This window comes from Mus pahari, chromosome 5 (genome assembly GCF_900095145.1).
Source record: "Mus pahari chromosome 5, PAHARI_EIJ_v1.1, whole genome shotgun sequence".
NCBI classification, from domain to species: domain Eukaryota; kingdom Metazoa; phylum Chordata; class Mammalia; order Rodentia; family Muridae; genus Mus; species Mus pahari.
Genome location: NC_034594.1, coordinates 18,022,136 through 18,041,278, shown reverse-complemented (window position 1 = coordinate 18,041,278; position 19,143 = coordinate 18,022,136). Strand labels below are relative to the sequence as shown.

Genomic DNA, 19,143 nt, shown 5'->3' with positions numbered 1-19,143 from the left:
AGGCATTCACAGGCAGTTCTCAAGGCAGAGTCTCTCTGGGGACCGTGCTCTTGTGTGAGCCACATCACTTGCTGAGGTTTTTGGAGGGGGCTGTGTAAATGGGCTTTAAAAGCGGGACAGACTGTACATTTTGCCAACAAGATGGTCTATGTGATCCAACACTTACTGTACCCTTGATATTTTATATACAGCTTCAAGTGAAAATAATTAAACAGTTACAGCTTTAGTTTAAAAATATTTATTAGAAATGTACATTTAATTAGCTTTAAGGAATGGTCTAGACAAGTGTTAATGTCACCTTGAATTTGTAAAACTTTACATCTTGGTGCTATTTACAGATTTACAAGAACTCATCCCTTCCCAACACCAGACAGTTTCTCTAGAAGGCTCACTTCACTCTGTATTTGTAGAAGGAACACAATGTGTGGGTAAAGTTCCATCCCAGCGCCAGCGACAGCCCATACAGCACCATGAGAGGGGCGAATGGATAGAGCAGGATCACTGTATTTTTCAAAAATGGCAGTGCTGGAAAAGAAACATGGCCATGGCTGACAGATGTACACACTGGAAGAAGGCTCTTTTCAACACACTGGACCACAGAAGCAGCACACTTGCATAGGTCCAAGATGATGCTTGCAGATCTATAGCTACATCTCACTAGGCAACCTGAGCTGAAGGATGCAAACTCCTATCTAGACAAAGGTCCCAGGACTCCGTCTTCCTATATCAGCACGATAGCAGATGTCTCATTATGCGATCACTATGTCTTCCTACACACAGACTGATAGCATGTGGGACAAAACCACTTTTAGCCATCTGAGTGTTTCCACTGCAAAAAGCAACATAGCTCAGTTTGAGGTATGATCTTCCCAGCCTTTGGGAAGAACTAAGGCAGTTTACTGTAAACACGTAAGCTTCCTGCTTACTGTTTCCTTAGTGCCCAAAGCATTTTTCCTCATTCAACAGTTCTGAGGAAGAACATCCAAAAGTCCACTAAGAACCAGTACTTTGGTGCCATGGGTTGTAACTTTTAAGCTAGGTGAAAATTCACTACGAAAATTCTAATACTCCCAACCAGGCAAGTGGAAGGCAAAGTGATCCCTGGGAAACTGATCATGGGGGGAAGGAAGTTAGAATTGTTCACAGTAAAGTCCCAGTCATCCAAAGAGTGAACAAGAGCTGAAAGTTCTCTGGATGGTTCTGTGAGATCTGAAGATCTCTAGACATTTTAGCAATAGGGATTTGGGGCCGCTGAACACAGGATCTTGCACATAACAGGCAGGTTTTCTACTGAGTTAGAGTCCTGGTTTGAGATCACCTCTTAAATGAGCAGCCTAAGACTATTTTCATTCATATTAGGAAATATAACCTAGACGAGTTAGCAGTAAATTTGCAAATATGGCCTGGGGTCAGCAGACCCTGGGCCTGATCTGGGATCATTCCCTAATGTTTGTAACTACTTCAGTGCCCATAGCCATGGGCCCACCCCTTTTCCTATCTATCCTATGGTTAATAATATGGGGCCTGAATCCATCTAACACAATAAGTCAGGGGCTTCTACCTGTAACTTGGCAATAATGAGTTAGCATGGCTCCAAATGTCACACACCACCTGTTCCATTCTACTTTGGGACAGGGGGCAAGCTAAAGGGTAAGAACACTTGTGTAATTAAGAGTATATGAGTGAACCATAACACCTCAGGCAGTGTCTGTCAATGTCTCCGTTTTTCTCTGTTCTCAAACCACCAAAACTTACCACTGTATCCCAGGAAGGTCACATAGATATAATAGCCAACAGCAATCAACCATAAGGTATTTCCAACTAAATATCCAATAAATGTATCTGTGAGAATAACATCTGCCAGGAAAAGAGAGCATACAGTGAGTGTCAGCACACTGTAAGAACTCTGACCATATGAGAAACAAGCACTTACGGTTGATGAAGAAGAGCTGGATAAAATGCAGAATGACGAGGAGCGGATAGAAAGCGTTCAGATGCACATCAAAGGCATAGCCCCACTCCACGTCATAGTCTCTGCTCTGGCGTTTCACCAGGTACTTGTTGGAGATGAACCTGAGGAGCAAAGTGAAAACGTCTTGCGCAGTGCACTAGTTCTCTCAGACCCCAACCATCTGCTGCAACACATTACCGAAGCCCTGGAGATGGAGCAATGGAACAGCCTCCAGTGGGAGAAGACAGGACACAGCATATGATAGGGCAGTGAGAACGGAGATGGAGACCTGAGGTGCAATTTTAAATCATAATGTCTACATAAAGGCCCAAAGCACTGATGGCGCCTGACACAGCTGGAGACCTGTATGTGCTTGTAAGCAGCAGGCAAGAGAGCAGGGAGTGAGGTCTAAGGCTGCCTGGGGCTACTTTGTGACTTTGACCTTATACTCATGATGAAAAAGCCACTGTCAGATGCAAGAAATGCTTCACTGGAATGTTCAGATGGTCTCCTTGGTGGCAGACTCCACAGAGGAGGAGATGACAGGAGCCTGTGTCACCTGTCACTAGAGGTGAGCAGCAGTGGAGGTGACGAGGTGTGCAACCCTAGTTCAAAGTGAGGATTAAGACATCTGCCAGGAGGCCAGAAAGAGAGTCAGAGACAGCAGTCTTGCCCTGAACACATAGAAGATAAGAGTTGCTATCAGCAGGGGACAGGCTGGCGGCACCAAGAGTGGCTCTGAGAATGAAGGAGAAGAAGATTGGGGTTAGCTAGGACAGATGCACTTACTCATGGACTATGTTGTACACAAAGCCCGCAGTTCAAAGGTCCAAGGTAATATGCAGGCATTAAAGCCTAAATGACATCACCAAAACATGACATCTAAACCAGCCACTCAACAACAAACCCACTGTGTCAACTGCCATTACCACTAAAAAGTGAAAGAGATAGAAGAATGGGAAAGGGGCTGCTAGTGGTAGACCCAGACAAAAGTGTGTGTGTGTGCGTGCACACACGTGCGTGTGCATGCTTCCATTGCTGCATTACAACCCAACCTACCAGAAAACTATCGTGTCTCCAGATCGTCAATGAAAGGAACAATTCTATAAATGTGTGGAAACTAATGTCATTTATATCCCCGGATTTTAGATGATTTTTATTATATTTATTTATGGGGCAATGTGCCCAAGTATGAAATCTGAAGACAACTTTGTGGAGGCAGTTCTAAATGTGAATCCTGGGGGTTAAAGTGGGCAAGTGCTTTCCTGCTGAGCCTGTGTCACTTATACACTGAATACAGAAACCAGGATCCGGCTGTGCTGGTGCATGCCTCTGATTTCAGTATGTGGGTGGTGAACATTTTTTGGGCTACATGGTAAGTTCTTTTTCTTTTTTTTAAAGATTTATTTATTTATTATATGTAAGAACACTGTAGCTGTCTTCAGANTGAGCCACCATGTGGTTGCTGGGATTTGAACTCCAGACCTTCGGAAGAGCAGTCGGGTGCTCTTACCCACTGAGCCATCTCACCAGCCCCTACATGGTAAGTTCTAAGCTAGCCTGGACTATAGTTTAGATCCTATTTTAAATGGCACAGAAACAAAACAGACTAAATCAAGAAAGCACGGCAGAGTATAATAGACACTCTGTACTTAGTTATCAAAAAGCCTAAATAGTGCTTCATTGAACAAACTGGAACTCACTGTTTTAGCCAAGAATGTGTGCCACTCAATTAACAAAATCAACAAAACAAGCCAGGAGCACAAAGACGGACCCACATGTGGCATATACAAAGAAAAAACAAAACCCCGACCTCAGAGCAATAGGAAATGGAATCTTGGTCACCAACAGAGGTTGGACTGTGGCTACCAAAACAGAAGCAAGACATTCTAATGATCACAGCACAGTCACTGCTAGCTAGCTAGGACTTCCAAGGTTCCCAACACCAACAAGCTATAAATGTTTGAGGTAGAAACTCTAATTACCTTGATTTGATCATTACTCATTGTACACATAAATGATCACAGGGAACTTCATAAATGATAACATTTAAAGCGAATGATAGAGGAACTGTAGGGAGCCTGCAGTTCACTACCTACAAATCTTTTGTGTAACCACTGCCCTCCTACTGTACCTCTGCACACTCCTTGAACCAACAGGACAGACATGGTTCCTGAAGAACTGACTGGCTGCTTTCCCACCTCCACTCTCAGGCCAGACTGCTGCCCGTAGTTTCCAGTCCTCTCCCGCCCTCTGCTCACCTCTGCAGTAAGCATCCCTCCAGCCCGACTCGGCCAATGAGGAATGCTTCAGCAGCACTTCCAAGAGTCTCCTAAGCCCAAACTTCCTGGCTACCACATCCTGTTACCACGGGAAGCTCCGAACCCTTCTCTCCTCACCCTATTACCACCACACCATTCTGGGCATCCCTTCTCTCACTTCAGTCCTGCCTGGACCAGGCTTCCCCACTTCTCTACACCTTCACTGTCGCACTGAGGACTTTCCCACAGTGCACTTGACTTCGTGTGTGTTGTTCTTAGCCTCCTAGTGCTCCATTTCTCTTCTCTCCAACCCAGCTTGCAGATATGCACATAAAGGTCCATGCTGCTGCACGTAAGCACGCCTCTGCTGCTGACCATCCTGAAACAGGAATCAAGTGTCCAGAGCTCCCCAAAGCATGGCCTGGGGCTGGTTCCTATGGCACACTGCAGATGTTTGGGGGGGTTGGGGGGTATGTGGGCTGGTTCCTATGGCACACTGCAGATGTTTAGGGGGGTTGGGGGTATGTGGGCTGGTTCCTATGGCATACTGCAGATGTTTGGGGGGGTTGGGGGGTATGTGTGCTGGTTCCTATGGCACACTGCAGATGTTTGGGGGGTTGGGGGGTATGTGGGCTGGTTCCTATGGCACACTGCAGATGTTTGGGGGGGTATGTCACTGTTTCTACTTCCAGCTCCTCACAGTTCATGACACTTGTGTTCTCACAAAGAGCACAGTAAGCCAGTTCCCACTTGATCAAACTATGGGGGACAAAAGCCAAATCAGCTCCAGGCCTTGATCTGTGGCATGGCAGACACTGTCAACAACTGTTCTTGGAAGTTTACATATTTTCCCCCATGAGTAACTAGACAATGAGTATTTGATTTATATTAGTAATACTAATCTTCAGCTAGATTTTAGGAAATTAGACCAATGATACATAGTTTTCATTAATTATCCAGTACCCACAGAACCTGTACTTTGTTGGTCAGAAGTTACAAAAGAAAATAAAAAGACCGATCTCATCAGGTTAAAGCCTTAGCCTTTTTGTTTAAAATACTAATCTACCATATCTAGGTACCAAAGGTCTACCATTCTGCCACCTAAGACCATCTATGGAACAACTCCGGTTTCTAAAAAAGGCCACACACAGGCCTGCTAGCCATGCGTGTGGACATGTCTGAAACGATTGCATTTTCTCTGCTTTCTCCTCAGTCTCTACCCTCTGAAGCCACTTGTTACATCACCACCCTTTGCCCAGGAGGTCAATCACACAGGAACATTCTCTGAGAAGTGACAAACTCAACACCAGATCTCTAGTCTACAGCCAACTATGGTTGTTCATTCAACCCCAGACAGAAGCAGGTTGAGGGCCTTTGAAGGCCTCTGGATGTGATTTCTTCTCAGCACAGAGGAGACACACTGAAAACAAAACCCCTTTCAAACACCCCTGATTGATGTAAAACTCCAGAGGATAACCTTCGAGATCTAAATGGACTGAAACACTACTGAAGCACTTATGCACCTGGAAATGGTACCCACTGACGATGGAGAAAACAAAGCTAATCAGAAACATACAAATATGAAAAAATCAGAATTTAGCAGGGTATAACCATTCTGGGATTTGCTACGATGACAGAAAGCACCCATTAGAGTATTTTCTGACCAAGTACAGACACAGGAGCTAAGTTACAACCATCCTGACCGTCCGCCCAGCCACTTCAGCTACTCTGCCTTCACTAGCTACTGCCCCTCTGAAGGAAACAGACAGGCGAGACAGCATAGGAGCCACTTTCCCGTACTTACCACATTAACGTTGAGATCAGAAGGCCAACACCTACACAATCTATGAACACAACCCACAGCAGCAGCTTTATTGTCTCAAAAAATCCCATGTCCAGCACAAAGCCGAATCCTATGGTGGACACTGAAATAAAGAGTTACAAGTCACTGTCAGGCTCCAGTACAAAACAGTCCCTGACTCCCATATGCCCACAGTGCAGTAGAGGTGGCACACAGATGATGAAAAAATCCCTCATGACAAGGTACATGCAACTGATGTGGAAAGAAATGCCACTCTGAATGCAGTAAATGACAGGACTCATGGACTAGTTCCCTAGGACACAGGGCACTGAGAACACCGGTGTGGATGGCACCAACTTTCTCTTAAGTCCAGTTACATGTGCAAAGCACCTACATACTCCAGTACTCTATAGTTGACCAGGGCTGTTGACCAGGGCATACTCCAGATGGGGTACTGGAGAACTTTCTTTTCAAGTTCAATCAGTACTTTCAGAACTCTTACCCTGGAAGGCTGAGGGTGTAGCTCTGAGGTAGAGCACTTGCCTGGTATATTTAAGTCACTGATTTCTATTCCTGGTCCTACCAACCTTGCCCCTCCTCCTGACAACAAAAATAAAAAGACAGCAATCTGCCAGCCTCACAGATTTGCCTAATTAAGAAATGTAATTCCTATCCTAATATTTCTTAGCACACACTTGGGTTTGGTTTTTACTAGTTTTGTTTTGTTTGTTTTAAAGTCAGCCAGTGTGGCTGAACACTTCTGTCAAGTCAGTGCTAAGAGGCCGAGTTAAGAGCATCCCGAGTGCCAGGCCAGCCTGGCCTACACATCTAGACGCTGTCTCAAAAGAGAAGGAATAAACCAACTCTGGGACAAATCCCATGCCCTGCTTTCGCACACCTGTTACAGTAGTTTCCTCTGGCATGTTACAGCCAGCACTAGGAAGAACACCACTTTCTTTCTTGCCAGCTTTCTCACGTTTTAGAAAAAACAAACAAATTCCACAGCTTCACACACCCTAAGAGTCTGACCCACTATACATTATCCCAAAAGATAAAGTTTTCTCTGAAACCCCCAATTTGTTTTTCTACTCTACTGCTTGGAAACTGAGGCACACTTACCACAGAGCCAGATACTTAAGAGGACCAGGAAGGCAGGGTCATCTCTGGCCCACTGATCCTTTGTTTGCTTCCGGTAGTGAAAGTTTCTATAAACCCTCTGGGGGGAGGTAAACAGGTAGAGCATCTGCCATGCGGCAAACTCAAAGTCCATCTGCCGAAACCTAAAGAGCCTTCTGAGGTACTTGTAGCGTTTTGCTCCAGCTGTGTGCCTTGCTGCATCCCTGGAATTTAACACTCCATTCCCGTGCATCGAAGAACTCAAAGTAGTACTTGGTAGCATCTCCCTAGATGGAATGAAAACATTTCTCTTAGATGTAATATTTGGCTACTAGAACTCCTCTTCAGAGCTATGTCGTTTTCTCCTGCCACCTTCAGAAAGGCTTAGGGGGCCGAAAGCAATGGAGTTGGTTCTGGGGCTTGTCAAGGGGCTGGCCAAGTGTTAATGCCATCAAGGCAGTACCACACTCTCCTGTACCACCTGAAACAAGCACTTAACTGGTTCAAAATTCCATGTTTTTAATGACCAAGATTTAAAACAAGACAAAAAAAAGTTTCATCTAAAAGCAAGGTTACTGAAAAAGTAAGACACACAGTTTATTTGTACAAGTCCATCAGCGATGGCCGGCAAGCGCCTCGTTATTCAGGCTGTGTCAATAAAAAGGAAGCAAATTCCACTCCTTGATGGTTTTACTCCTAGGATGGCAGGGTAAGAGGAATAACAGCGTGGAGGGTCCAGTCCAAGTAGTCCGAAGCTAAGTGACTGCTGGTCACCGCCCAGCCTACCTGCCCTCCGTGGCGCCCCGCCCCGCCCCGCCCCGCCCCGCCAGCAGGTCTCCACGACCCCAAGCCTCTGTCAACTAAGAAGACAGATGGCCCAGTGACATCTGACTTAAGAACAAGCAACGACAAGGTTTCAGGGTGTGTGTCTCCTTGCAAAATTCCAGACCTGCTTAGAATAGAAAAACGGCTCTAATCCTGCGATGCCCACGTAAGCGGGGCGTCTTGGGTTTTACCCAGCAGCTCCACGGCGGGCCTCGGACTCGAGCTGCCCGGGCGCCGGCTGGTCCCTCACCCCGGCCGCCGCCGAGACGCCAGGTCGCGAGTCGACCGTGGAAACGGCGTCGACACGAACGCCACCCTGCGCACACAGAGCAGGCCGCACCTGAAGGCCCGCGAGGCCTCACCCTGGGCCCGGGACTAGCGCCACCTTCACCGGGCAGCCGAGCCCAGCCGCCGCCGGGGCCACTTCCCTTCCCGCTACGTAGCCCGCACTTGCGGCGCTCTCTGTTTACGTCGCGGACACGCACTTCCGCCGCGCGTGCGCATACCCCCAAAGAGAGGCACTCCAGACGGAAGTTGTTGAGACTTTCTCCCACCGTCGTCCCTAGCTTGCCAGTGGGCGTGGCCCACGCCCTTCCGGGCGGTGCAGGTTGACCTAGGGCGGTGATCCGGCGACCCGAGGGCGGTGGGCCCCCGCCATGCCCCGGTATTATGAGGACAAGCCGGAGGGCGGCGCGTGTGCGGGCGTGAAGGAGGATCTGGGTGCATGTCTGCTGCAATCGGCCTGTGTGCTTCAGGTAGCGGATCTGGGAGGCAGAGACCAGTCAAGACTGGCTCCATGGTGGCCTGCGAGGGGAGGTCACGTCGAGGGTAGAGGTCGCGCGTCTCTTGGGACCGCTCCCGACTTGGGACAGGTCTCTTGAGCTCTCATCCCCAGTTCTTACTGGTGTTAAGTGGGAGATAACTTACTACCCACCTAAGGATTCTGTAAACCTTCAGCCATCTCGGGTTCAGGAAGGGATCCCCGAGTGCTGGCACGCGCCACCAGACCTTGCCTGCGCCGCCTGGCTACTTGAACTGTGGTGGAGAGTTTTGGTTCCTTGGCTTCTAGAATATGGAAGTATTTTATGGTGTGCTATAGTTTCTCTCTGGCGATCTTTAACCTATCTTAAACCTACAGCGTTGCATTCTGGGAGGAATTCAACGTAAGCCTTTATACTACGCGCTGCCTTGGGAAACAGTCGAGTAATAATAGGGGGCACAGAGAAACGTAGGGTATGAACTCAGGTGATCACAGTGTACCTTCCAGTGGGGGATAGTGAGGAGAAAGGGGAGTGGGGAGAAGGGTCAGAACTATCTCAAAAATAGACTTCTTAAGATTTCATGACTCTTGGAAAGCCAGAAAAGTTGAAAATTCCAGAGGGAACTCAGTATGTTTTTTTCATTACTGACCTTGGTCCCAGAAGAGCAAGCCCTCTTGCCCGCTGACACATCTCTCTAGCCCCTCCACCTTATTACTTGAGAACCTGATTGGCTAGCCTAACCAGATCTGCTTGTGCTCCACTCCCATACTGGGATTAAAGGCCTCTGCCTCCATGCCCAGCTCTTTATTTGGGTGCTGAACTGGGAGCTCTCATGCACAGCAAGCACTTTCTTTACTTAGCCACTTTTCCAGCCCCTCCCCATTAACATTTATATACAGAGTTTAGTACTAACACCGAAAGGTCTTGATTTTAACACATCCAATTCATGGTTCTCATCCATAGGAAGGCTTATACAAACATTGACGATGTGTTCTGAAAATCTTAGGCACTGGGGGCTGGAAAGATAGATGGTTCAGTGGTTAAGAGCATTTGTTGCTCTTAGAGAGGATCAGGATTTGGTCCTAGCAGCCATAAGGTGGTGCGCAATCATCTATCCTCCAGTTCCTCCTGGTAGCCTCTTTTGACATCCATAGGCACCAGGTCCATATGTGGTGCATATTTGTACTTGCAGGCAAACGCTCATAAAATGAAATTCAAAAACAGACTCAAAATACTTAATTATTTGATAATCTTTACATTTGCTTTTCTTTAATCACCAAGATTAATAAAAAGGAATTAAGAATTTTCTTAAATCAACTTTTTAAAAAAAGTACTTTCAGAAGAACAGTTGTCTTGTGCTTTGTGGGACAGTCTTCCCGATATTCACATTGGTTTGTATGTCACAGGAGGGAAAGTCCCCGCGGCAGTGTTTGAAGGAAGGCTGTTGTAGAGCTTTGAAGAATGCCTTCTTTGAGTGTAAAAGATCAATGGTAAGTGATGAACCATTTCAAAAGCTTATGTTACCTATACATAGAATTAAATGTGAATGATTTAATGGTCATACATCGGTTGTAGTGATATGGTTTGGATAATGGTGTGGGGACTCCAGTGATGAACAAAGGGCAGCATACCATGTAATCTTCGAGAGCAGCTGGCCCCCATCACAGGGCAGCATACCATGTTATCCTGTAGAGTGGCTGGCCCCCATCACAGGGCAGCATACCATGTCATCCTGTAGAGCTGCTGGCCCTCATGGTTTCCTGAAAGCTGGAGGATGAGGTCTCAGCAGGTCCTAAATAGGAGGAGCTGACCTCATGAATTCAGGTCATTGGAAGTTGCACACAAGCCTAGCAGGCTGAGGACGGCGTTGGCACTTCTGTCTTACATGATCAGGAGGAAGTGTCAGTGTTTGAGTTTTGGCGTGAAAGATGGTGGACATGACCAGGAGGAAGTGTCAGTGTTTGAGTTTTTGGTGTGAAAGATGGTGGCAGGAGGGCCCCAAATGACATCACTGGTGCCTGGGACAATATGCTACCATTGTACGACTTGAAAGATCTACACAGGTCTTTGGGATGGAAACAGGCTTTCCAAGGAACAGAAATGTGAGCTTTCCTTGAAAGAGGCACATCCTTGTGTCTGCTGGCTTTGGGACTACACTGAGAGCTCATCCCCTGTGTTCATAAAGAAAGTGGGTGCAGAGGTTCAGCACGAAGGAGACCGAAACCGAATATGGCTGTGCTGCTGTGTCTCCCGGGTGACAGCTCTCCACCCTAGTCCTGCCACTTAAGGAGGACCTCCCCGTGTAGTTTTCTTGTCTTCCCTTGTGTTTTGTCAGCTATGTAAAATGCAAGCTTTTAGGTTTGTGAGGAATTTGAAAGTATGGTCCAAACATTGGGAAGGCATAAAAATTAGTAAAGGAGTTAATGAGTTCTGCTGTGTCATTGCATAAATGACAGTAAACTGCCTGAAATCTCTTACCTAGAGCTCAGTCTTTCTGTTTTATTTTCTCTCATTACTACTTCTTTCTTTTCTTCTTCTTCCTCCTCTTCCTCTTTTCTGGCTGTTCCTCCTCCTCTTCATCCTCCTCCTCTTCCTCTTCCTCTTCTTTTTTCTTTGAGGTAAGGTCTCCCTATGTATATCTGGCTGGCCTAGAGCTCACCCTGTAAATCAGGCTGGCCTCAAACTTAGAGATCCACAGGCCTTTGCTTCCCAGGTGTTACGGTTAAAGGTGTGTGCTGCCACATCTAGCAATGTGTAACACAGACTTAGAACTTGAGTCTCCTGCCTTCATCTCCTTGGTGACGCCTATGGGCACGCATTCATTCTCCTTCCTAAAACTTTTTTTAATATTTTATCATACTTTATCTGTCTTCTGAGTAATTATTTTTTAATAGATTCTTTTCTCGTACAGTTTTCCCTCCCCCTCCCCCTCCCAGCTCTCCCCCGTCTCTTCTTCCTTCCAGATCTACTTCTTTTCTGACTCTCATTAGGCTTCTAAGAGATAGCAACTAAACATGACAAAATAAAATATAGTAAGATGAAGTAAAACCTTGCATATTGAAGTTGGACACAGCAACCCAACAGGAGGAAAAGAACCCCAAGAGCAGGCACAAGAGCCAGGGCCCTGCTCCTTCTCACAGTCAGGAGTCTCCCATAAAGACACCAAGCTCACAGCTAGACTCTGTGAGTGCTGCTTCAGTCTCCGTGAGGTCATATGCACGAAGGGAACCAGAGGCAGCCCCTCTGATGACGACTGGGTAAGGCACTGAGGTAGGAGTAGAGCAGAAAATCATTAGAAAAAAAAAAAAAAAAGAAAATCATTAGAAATCAGTTGTTGTTTTGTTGTTGTTGTTCTGTGGTTTTGTTGTTGTTGTTGTTGTTGTTGTTTTTACCAGTCATGTCTGATTTCACCTTAGGTCTTTGGGCTATCTAGTCTGGTTTTTGGTTACCCTTCTTGTGCAGTGGGTCTAAGTCAAATAAGATTTGGCTATTCCCACAAGTTCTAGGCCACATATTTTGCAGGCAGGACAGATTTTAGGTTGAAGGATTTGTGGCTGGGTTGGTGTCCATGCTTCTCTTTGGTAGCCTGCAGAGTACTTTCCTGCCCCAAAGAGACTAGAATGTAGGGATGAAGGCTTTGTGTAGGCACCAGCTCAAATTCTCCATGTTCCGAGAGTTGTATGGATGTTGTCCTCTGCAATGGGGAGCCCTGCCATCAGTTTGTGGAGAGCAACCCTTTATCTTAGCATCAGCCTGGGTTGTTAGGGGGTTTCCATGGGACCTTCTTGGCCAACAGCCCAACCCGAACTGCCACTGGAAGCCTTGCCACACTAGAAGAGATGGTTAATTGGGACTCCATAGCCCCCATTACCAGGAGCCCCCATTGGGATCACCTTCATGGATTCAGGAGTACACTAGTATTCCACACCATCCCTCAAAGTCTCCCCCCAATTCCAGCTTCTTTTCCCTGACCTTTCTCACTCTGCCCTATCTTGCCTTGATGTAAACTGCCTTTATTGTATTTAGATTATATCCCTGTATCCCTGATCTTTCCAAGACTTTCATCAGAGGCCTTTTCATATCTTTTCCCCCCAGTTTGTTTATATGGTGGACTGCAGTTATTGATTTTTATATATTGAAACATCCCTGCATCTCTAGAATTAAACCTATCTGATGATCATGGTGGATGATCGTTTTAATGTGTTCTTGGATTTGGTTTCCAAGTATTTCTTTTTTTTTTTTTTTTTTTTTTATTTTTTTTATTTTTCTGGTTTCCAAGTATTTCATCGAGAAATTTTGTATCTATGTGCATAAGGGAAATTAGTCTGTAGTTTTCTTTGTAGAGTATGTGGTATCAGGGTAACTGTGACCTCAGAAAATGAATCGGGCAATATTCCTTCTGTTTCTGCACTCCTCCAAATTGGAAAATCTAAATGAAATGGGTAATTAGGGTAAATAGTACCTACTGAGAAAATTATCCATTTCATTTAGGTTTTCCAATTTGGAGGAGTGCAGGTTCTTAAAGTATGTCCTTATGATTCTCTGGACTGACTCAGTGTCCTTTGTTATGTCCCCTTTTCATTGATGATTTTGTTAATTTTGATGTTCTCTCTCTGCCAGTAGTTTGCCTAAGACTCTTTGTTTCATTTTTATTGATTTCAGCCCTTCCTTTGGTTATTTCTTGGCTTCTGTTCTTGGATGTGCTTACTTTTTTGTTTAGAGCTTCCAGCTGTGCTGTTAAGTTACAAGTATGAGGTCTTTCTCTGTTTTGTTTTGTTTTGTTTTGATGTAGGCACTTTGTCCTGTAAACTTTTCTATTATTACTGCTTTCATTGTGCTCCACATTGTTATAGATGCTGCCCTTTTTTCCAGTGTGTATTTTTGACTTCTTTGTCAAAGATTTGTGTCAGGGTCTTCAATTTGATTCCATTGATTAATGTATCTGTTTTTATGCCAATACAATGCCTTGTACCAATTATGTCATTAGGTTTGGGTATGCTGTATATTCATTTCATTGAATTCTAAGTATCTATTTCCAACTTGACCCATTTTTCATTCAGTAGAGAGTTGTTCAGTTTCCATGAATTTGCAGACTTTCTGTTGTTTGTTGTTAATATCCAGCGATTTGATAGGAGTAGAGAGTTGTTCAGTTTCCATGAATTTGTAGACTTTCTGTTATTTGTTGTTGTTAATATCCAGCGATTTGATAGGAGTTATGTTAATTTTCTTGTTTCTGCTGAAACTTGATCTTTGGCCAAGTATGTAGTCAATTTTGGAGAAAGTTCTATGAGGTTCTGAGAAGAAGCTACATTCTTTTGTGTTTGGGTGAAATGTTCTGTAAATCTCTGTTAAGTACATTTTGGTTTATAATGTCTCTTAGCTTCAGGGTTTCTCTGTTTAGTTTTTTCTGGATGACCTGTCCATTGATGAGAGTCAATATTGAAGTCTTCCTCTATCAGTGTCTGAGGTTCAATATGGGATTTAAGCAATTGCCACGGACTGGACTCAGTTGGTCCCTCAACCCTCGGGAGAATCAGGGTCCCAGTACCCAGGTGGGCAAGGAGTTGGCGGGGTGACAGATACTAACACAAGGGAGGGCTGGGTCTAAGTGTAATTCCTCAAAGCGAGCATCAGACTTATATTACAGAAGAAAACAAGGAGTTAAGTGATACATTAAGGTCATCCAAGGTACATTGAGGTTACCTGATGCAAAATGACTATTTACACAAAACAGAAATGCATTACATAAAAGCTAACAGGAACCAGGCAGTGTTTACAACTGGGATTTAAACAACAACAACAACAAAAACCAGCCCCACCTAAGGTCAGTTTATTCTTAGAAGCCAGGGGCAAGGGCTTCATGCCCTTGCCATAGTTAATCCACCTTCTCCCTAGGCCATTGTAAATTCCTGTATATGGGAGTGACTCAGCTGTTATTCTAAATATTACTCTAGTTTCTTCTTAGACCACAACCTTCTCTCTTCCTAGGCCATTGTAAATTCCTGCACATGGGAGTGACTCAGCTGTAATTCTAAGTTTACTTTATTGAACTAGCCCTGAGATTCCTAGCTCTTTTCCAGTAAATTGTAATGCCTGATTTCTTTCACCATCTCTCTGTCAACACTGGAGGCTTTTTATCTTACAAAACTTAAAGCCCAAGGTTGGCTCAACAATTTCCTAGGATATTGGAACACTGGTGGAGGCTAATCTAACTTAGCTATATGTCAGACCATTCCTTGGAGGCACTTATAATAAAACAATATTGAAGAAAAGCACACAGATCCGTTCACCAACTGATGAAGGGAAAAGTTTGGAGCATTTGTGCTATGGGATGCCAAGACTCCAGGAGACTTAAGTTTCTGTGAAACTTTTTGCCTCAGGACTGTATCCAAACTTTTGGGCTTGCCACGCAGACTTCACTGGAGTGGGTGTGGCAAGCAATAGTAGTGTTTCTTTTACAAACTTGGGTGCCCTCATATTTTGGGCATAGATGTTAAGAACTGAAATGTCATCTTAGTGGACTTTTCCTTTGAAGATTATGTAGTGTCCTTCCCCATCTCTTTTGACTAATTTTTGTTTGAAGTCTATTTTATTAGATATTAAAATGGCTACACCAGCTTATTTCTTAGGTCCATTTGCTTGGTATATCTTTTTCTAACCCTTTATCCTGAGGTAGTGTCTACCCTGGATGTTGAAGTATTATATTTCTTGGGTGTAGCAGAAGTGGGGATCCTGTTTTCACATCCATTCTGTTAGTCTGTGTCTTTTTATTGGGGGAATTGAGACCATTGATATTAAAAGATATCAATGACCAGTGATTGTTGATTCATGTTACTTTGTTATTGTTATTGTTGTTTGTGGTGGTTGTGTATGTGTTTCCTGTCTTTTGGTTTTGCTGGTGTGAGATTTTCTGTTTTCATGAGTGTAGTTAGCCTCCTTAGGTTGGAGTTTTCCTTTATGTTGAGCTGGATTTGTAGATAGGTATTGTTTAAATTTGACTTTATCATGGAATATTTTACCTTTTCCATCTATGTTGGTTGAAAGTTTTGCTGGGTATAGTAGTCTGCTGGGATCTATGGTCTCTTAGAGTCTGCAGCACATGGCATTTAGAGTCTCCACTGAGAAATGAGGTATAATTTATGTATTTATTAATTTTACATCTCAGTATCAGCCCCACATCTCCTCCCATTCTCCCCTCACCTCCTCTGAGAAGGGGGAGCCCCCCTCTGGGTATCTTCCCTCACCTGGCATATCAAGTCACTGCAGGACTAGGTGCATCTTCTCCCACTGAGACCAGACAGGGCATCCCAGTTAGGGAATAGAATCCACAGGCAGACAACAGATGCAGGGACAGTCCTGAGGGGACTTTATTTTCTGGTATCCATTTGGTGTTGTTTTCTTCCTGTACCTTTATAGGTACAGGTATTTCCTTTAGGTTAGTAAATTTTTCTTCTATGATTTTGTTCAAATATTTTTTGAGCCTTTGAGCTGGGATTCTTTTCCTTCCTCTATTCCTGTTATTCTTAAGTTTGGTTTTTCATAGTGCTCCAGATTTCCTGGATGTTTTGTGTTAGGACTTTTTAGATTTAACACTTTGACTTATGTATCCATTTCTTCTATCCTATCTTCGATGCCTGCGATTCTCTCTTCCATCTCTTGTATCCTATTGCCTTGGTAGTTCCTGTTCAGTTACTAAATTTTTAATTTCCAGAATTCCCTCAGTTGTGTCTTGTCTTTGTTGCTTCTATTTCCATTTTTAGATCTTGAAGCGTTTTGTTTCCTTCAACTGTGCTTTCCTGGATATCTGTATGGAACTTATTTACTTCCTCTTTAGGGACCTCTGTCATCTTTATATAGCTGGTTTTAAGGTCTTTTTCTTGTGCTTCAGCTATGTTGGGCTATCTAAGGCCTGCTGTGATGGGATAGCTGGGCTCTAGCAGAGACGTAGTGCTCTGGCTGTTACTGTGTTTCTCTGCTGGCATCTGGCATCTGGGTTTGGGGTGATTGAAGGTCTAGGTGCTGGTTTCTGGGCTTGTCTTATTTCATAAAGTTGCTGACGTCCCTTACCAGAGCTGTGCTTGTTATTCCAGATGTGATTAACTGTATGTATGCTTCTTTTCAGCTGGATACCAGATCAAGATTCAGAGGAAGAAAAGGATATTGATAACATGCTAAANGCAAGATGAAAGTTACCCAGGATTTTCTCTGGTCCTTAACAGAAAAGAACCAAAATGTGAAGCACAGTAGCTGCTGCATCTGTTCAACCTCTGACCAGGTGTTCCTTCCAAGGACACCAGAGAAAATGGATCAGTGCTGTTTCTGAATGATTCTGCTGGTTGAAGTCATTTATAGAAGATCCATGGGACTANACAACTATGGGCTAAGAACTTAATGTGTTTGGGGAATTGCCTAATGGAGAGATTATATTCAAGGATGACTCTTCGATCAGATTACACAGTGTGTGCATTCAGGAGGCCACAATGAGATCGGCATAAATAGTAACACAGAACCTGTTGTCAGCCTCCTCCAACTCGTTTCTGTTTCTTGGTTTCAGTTTTAGGCCAGCCCCCTCCTCATAAAGGGGTGATATCAGCCATAGTCACATCCTTAAGATCTGGGCGAGAGTCTGAGCTGGCCCACAAGTCACACCCTGCTGAAGGACGCTGGTCTTTCTGGGTCATATGCTCCAGCTCCGACCTTGGTGATCTTGGCTAGATCCTGGTCACATGTACTGTGCTGACACCATTCACAGTCATATAGGATGAGTTATGAGCCTCATCCCTAAACACTGGAATGCAGCAAATGGAAACAACAGATGTTCACTCTAGATAGCAAATGTCAGCGACATGAAGTGGCTGGAAAAGTTTAGAATCCTTATCATATTATTTTGACCACTTAACATAGTAGAAAGCCATCAGGACACTAAATCTTCAGTNTGATTCTTGCCATTGAACAGAGTCATTATAGCTTCTGTATTGTTCCTTAGTTCAAAGGGGCTGAAGCAGTCAAGGAATGGGAAGTTCACTTGCTGTTTTAAAAGTTTTTGAAGCTGTGAGNATTCCCTAGGGTGTCACTGAGGTTCTATGTACTGTCCCCACTGGGAGTAGGAGGTACTGCACCCGTGTGCTCTGTGTACTGGCCCCACTGGGAGTGGAGGGTACTACACCCTTCAGTCCTGCCACCTATGTCCCAAGCTTGGTGTCTGTGTAGTGTGGAGGAGTGCACTTTCTGCATGCTAGGAAGCTCGACCACTGAGCCACACCTCCCACTAGTGCTTCAATTTCAACAGAGAGTAAAATGTGTTTGTATGAAATGCCTCCATTTGAGTAGATAAAGCTTTATTTGGAGAAAGTCACATGTCTCTTAATTGGACTTTGAATTAGACAGTCCCGAGGATTTTAGAGTGTTCGTGGAGCATGCAGCAGTCACCACTGTCTACTTCCAGAACAGTCTCATCCTTTCCAGAAACCTATACTGGTTAGCACTCTGCCCTCTTTCCCTCTANTCTAAATCTGTTAGATGAGTGGAACTATATAGTCCCATATTTTCTGAGTCCTGTTACCAAGTCTGACAGGTTTATTCTCGTGTGGCATCAGTCTGCAGTGTAGTTCTGCTGAGTAGTAGCCGCAGTAGACAGACGCTGTGTGTTTCTCCATTGAGCAGATGAGCTCTGAGCTGTTTCTACTTTGGGGCTTTTGACTAATGCTATGAACGTTTCATTTAATACATGCCTTAGAGGGGAACTCCAGGGTCATATCACGACAGCCTCAATTATATTTTCTGCAATGGCTTTATGACATTTCATGCTATCATGGGATCTAGGCTCCAGCACCCCTGAGTATCACAACAGTTCATATTGCTGACAACCATTCTGCTTGGGATCTTGGTTGCATTTCTCTAATGTCTAAGAACCTGCACAGATTTTCGTGTGTTCATTGGCTTTCTGTGCTGCCTGTGCGGACCGTTTACCTAGTCTACAGTCTGACTTTCAGTTGGGTTATCTTTTTATTTTCCTATAAGATTTTTTATTTACTGTTGGCTCAAGTCTCTCAAAGATTAATTGACATTTTTTCTCAACTTGTGGTTTGTCCTTTTCAATCTCTTGATACTCTATGTAGCACAGTTTTTATTTTTATACATTGCCCTTACATGTCTTAGCCCAGGCTGGCTGGGAATCCCCAAAGCCTGGAACATGGAGCGAGCATTTTCAGCGCTGCACTTCCCAGAAAGTACACACCTCTGCTCTTGNCTAGAGCAGTTTTCATATTGGAAGATGACAATGTCTTTTTTCTTTCAGTGTACCCTAAGANACCATTCCTAACCCAAACTTACAGAAGCTTATAAATTTCACCTCTTACCTGTAGGCCTGTGCTCTCAAAATAATTTTACANACCTTTATTCATGACCATATTTGAAATTAGTTAAATA

General features: G+C 44.4%; 2 protein-coding genes across 4 annotated transcripts; one reads left to right on the top strand and one right to left on the bottom strand.

Moving 5' to 3' along the window:
- Window positions 1–222: 222 nt before the first annotated feature.
- Window positions 223–8,438, bottom strand: Unc50 (unc-50 inner nuclear membrane RNA binding protein). 3 transcript variants are annotated; one of them, XM_021197935.2, is made up of 6 exons: window positions 8,079–8,438; window positions 7,133–7,416; window positions 6,017–6,137; window positions 1,934–2,073; window positions 1,756–1,857; window positions 223–525 (listed from the first exon to the last, which is right to left on the bottom strand). In XM_021197935.2, the coding sequence occupies exons 2-6, from the start codon at window positions 7,410–7,412 to the stop codon at window positions 389–391; spliced, it is 780 nt and encodes a 259-aa protein (XP_021053594.1). In that variant the 5' UTR covers window positions 7,413–7,416; window positions 8,079–8,438; the 3' UTR covers window positions 223–388. The 3 variants fall into 3 exon arrangements, with proteins under 3 accessions (XP_021053594.1, XP_021053595.1, XP_029394058.1); XM_021197936.2 differs by having other exon boundaries at window positions 224–525; window positions 8,295–8,438; XM_029538198.1 differs by having other exon boundaries at window positions 224–525; window positions 8,205–8,395.
- Window positions 8,439–8,493: 55 nt separating this feature from the next.
- On the top strand, window positions 8,494–17,165 carry LOC110322535 (cytochrome c oxidase assembly factor 5). Its single transcript, XM_021199219.2, has 3 exons — window positions 8,494–8,709; window positions 10,122–10,205; window positions 16,838–17,165. Exons 1-3 carry the CDS (start codon window positions 8,611–8,613, stop codon window positions 16,877–16,879), a joined length of 225 nt encoding a protein of 74 aa, XP_021054878.1. The 5' UTR covers window positions 8,494–8,610; the 3' UTR covers window positions 16,880–17,165.
- Window positions 17,166–19,143: the final 1,978 nt, after the last annotated feature.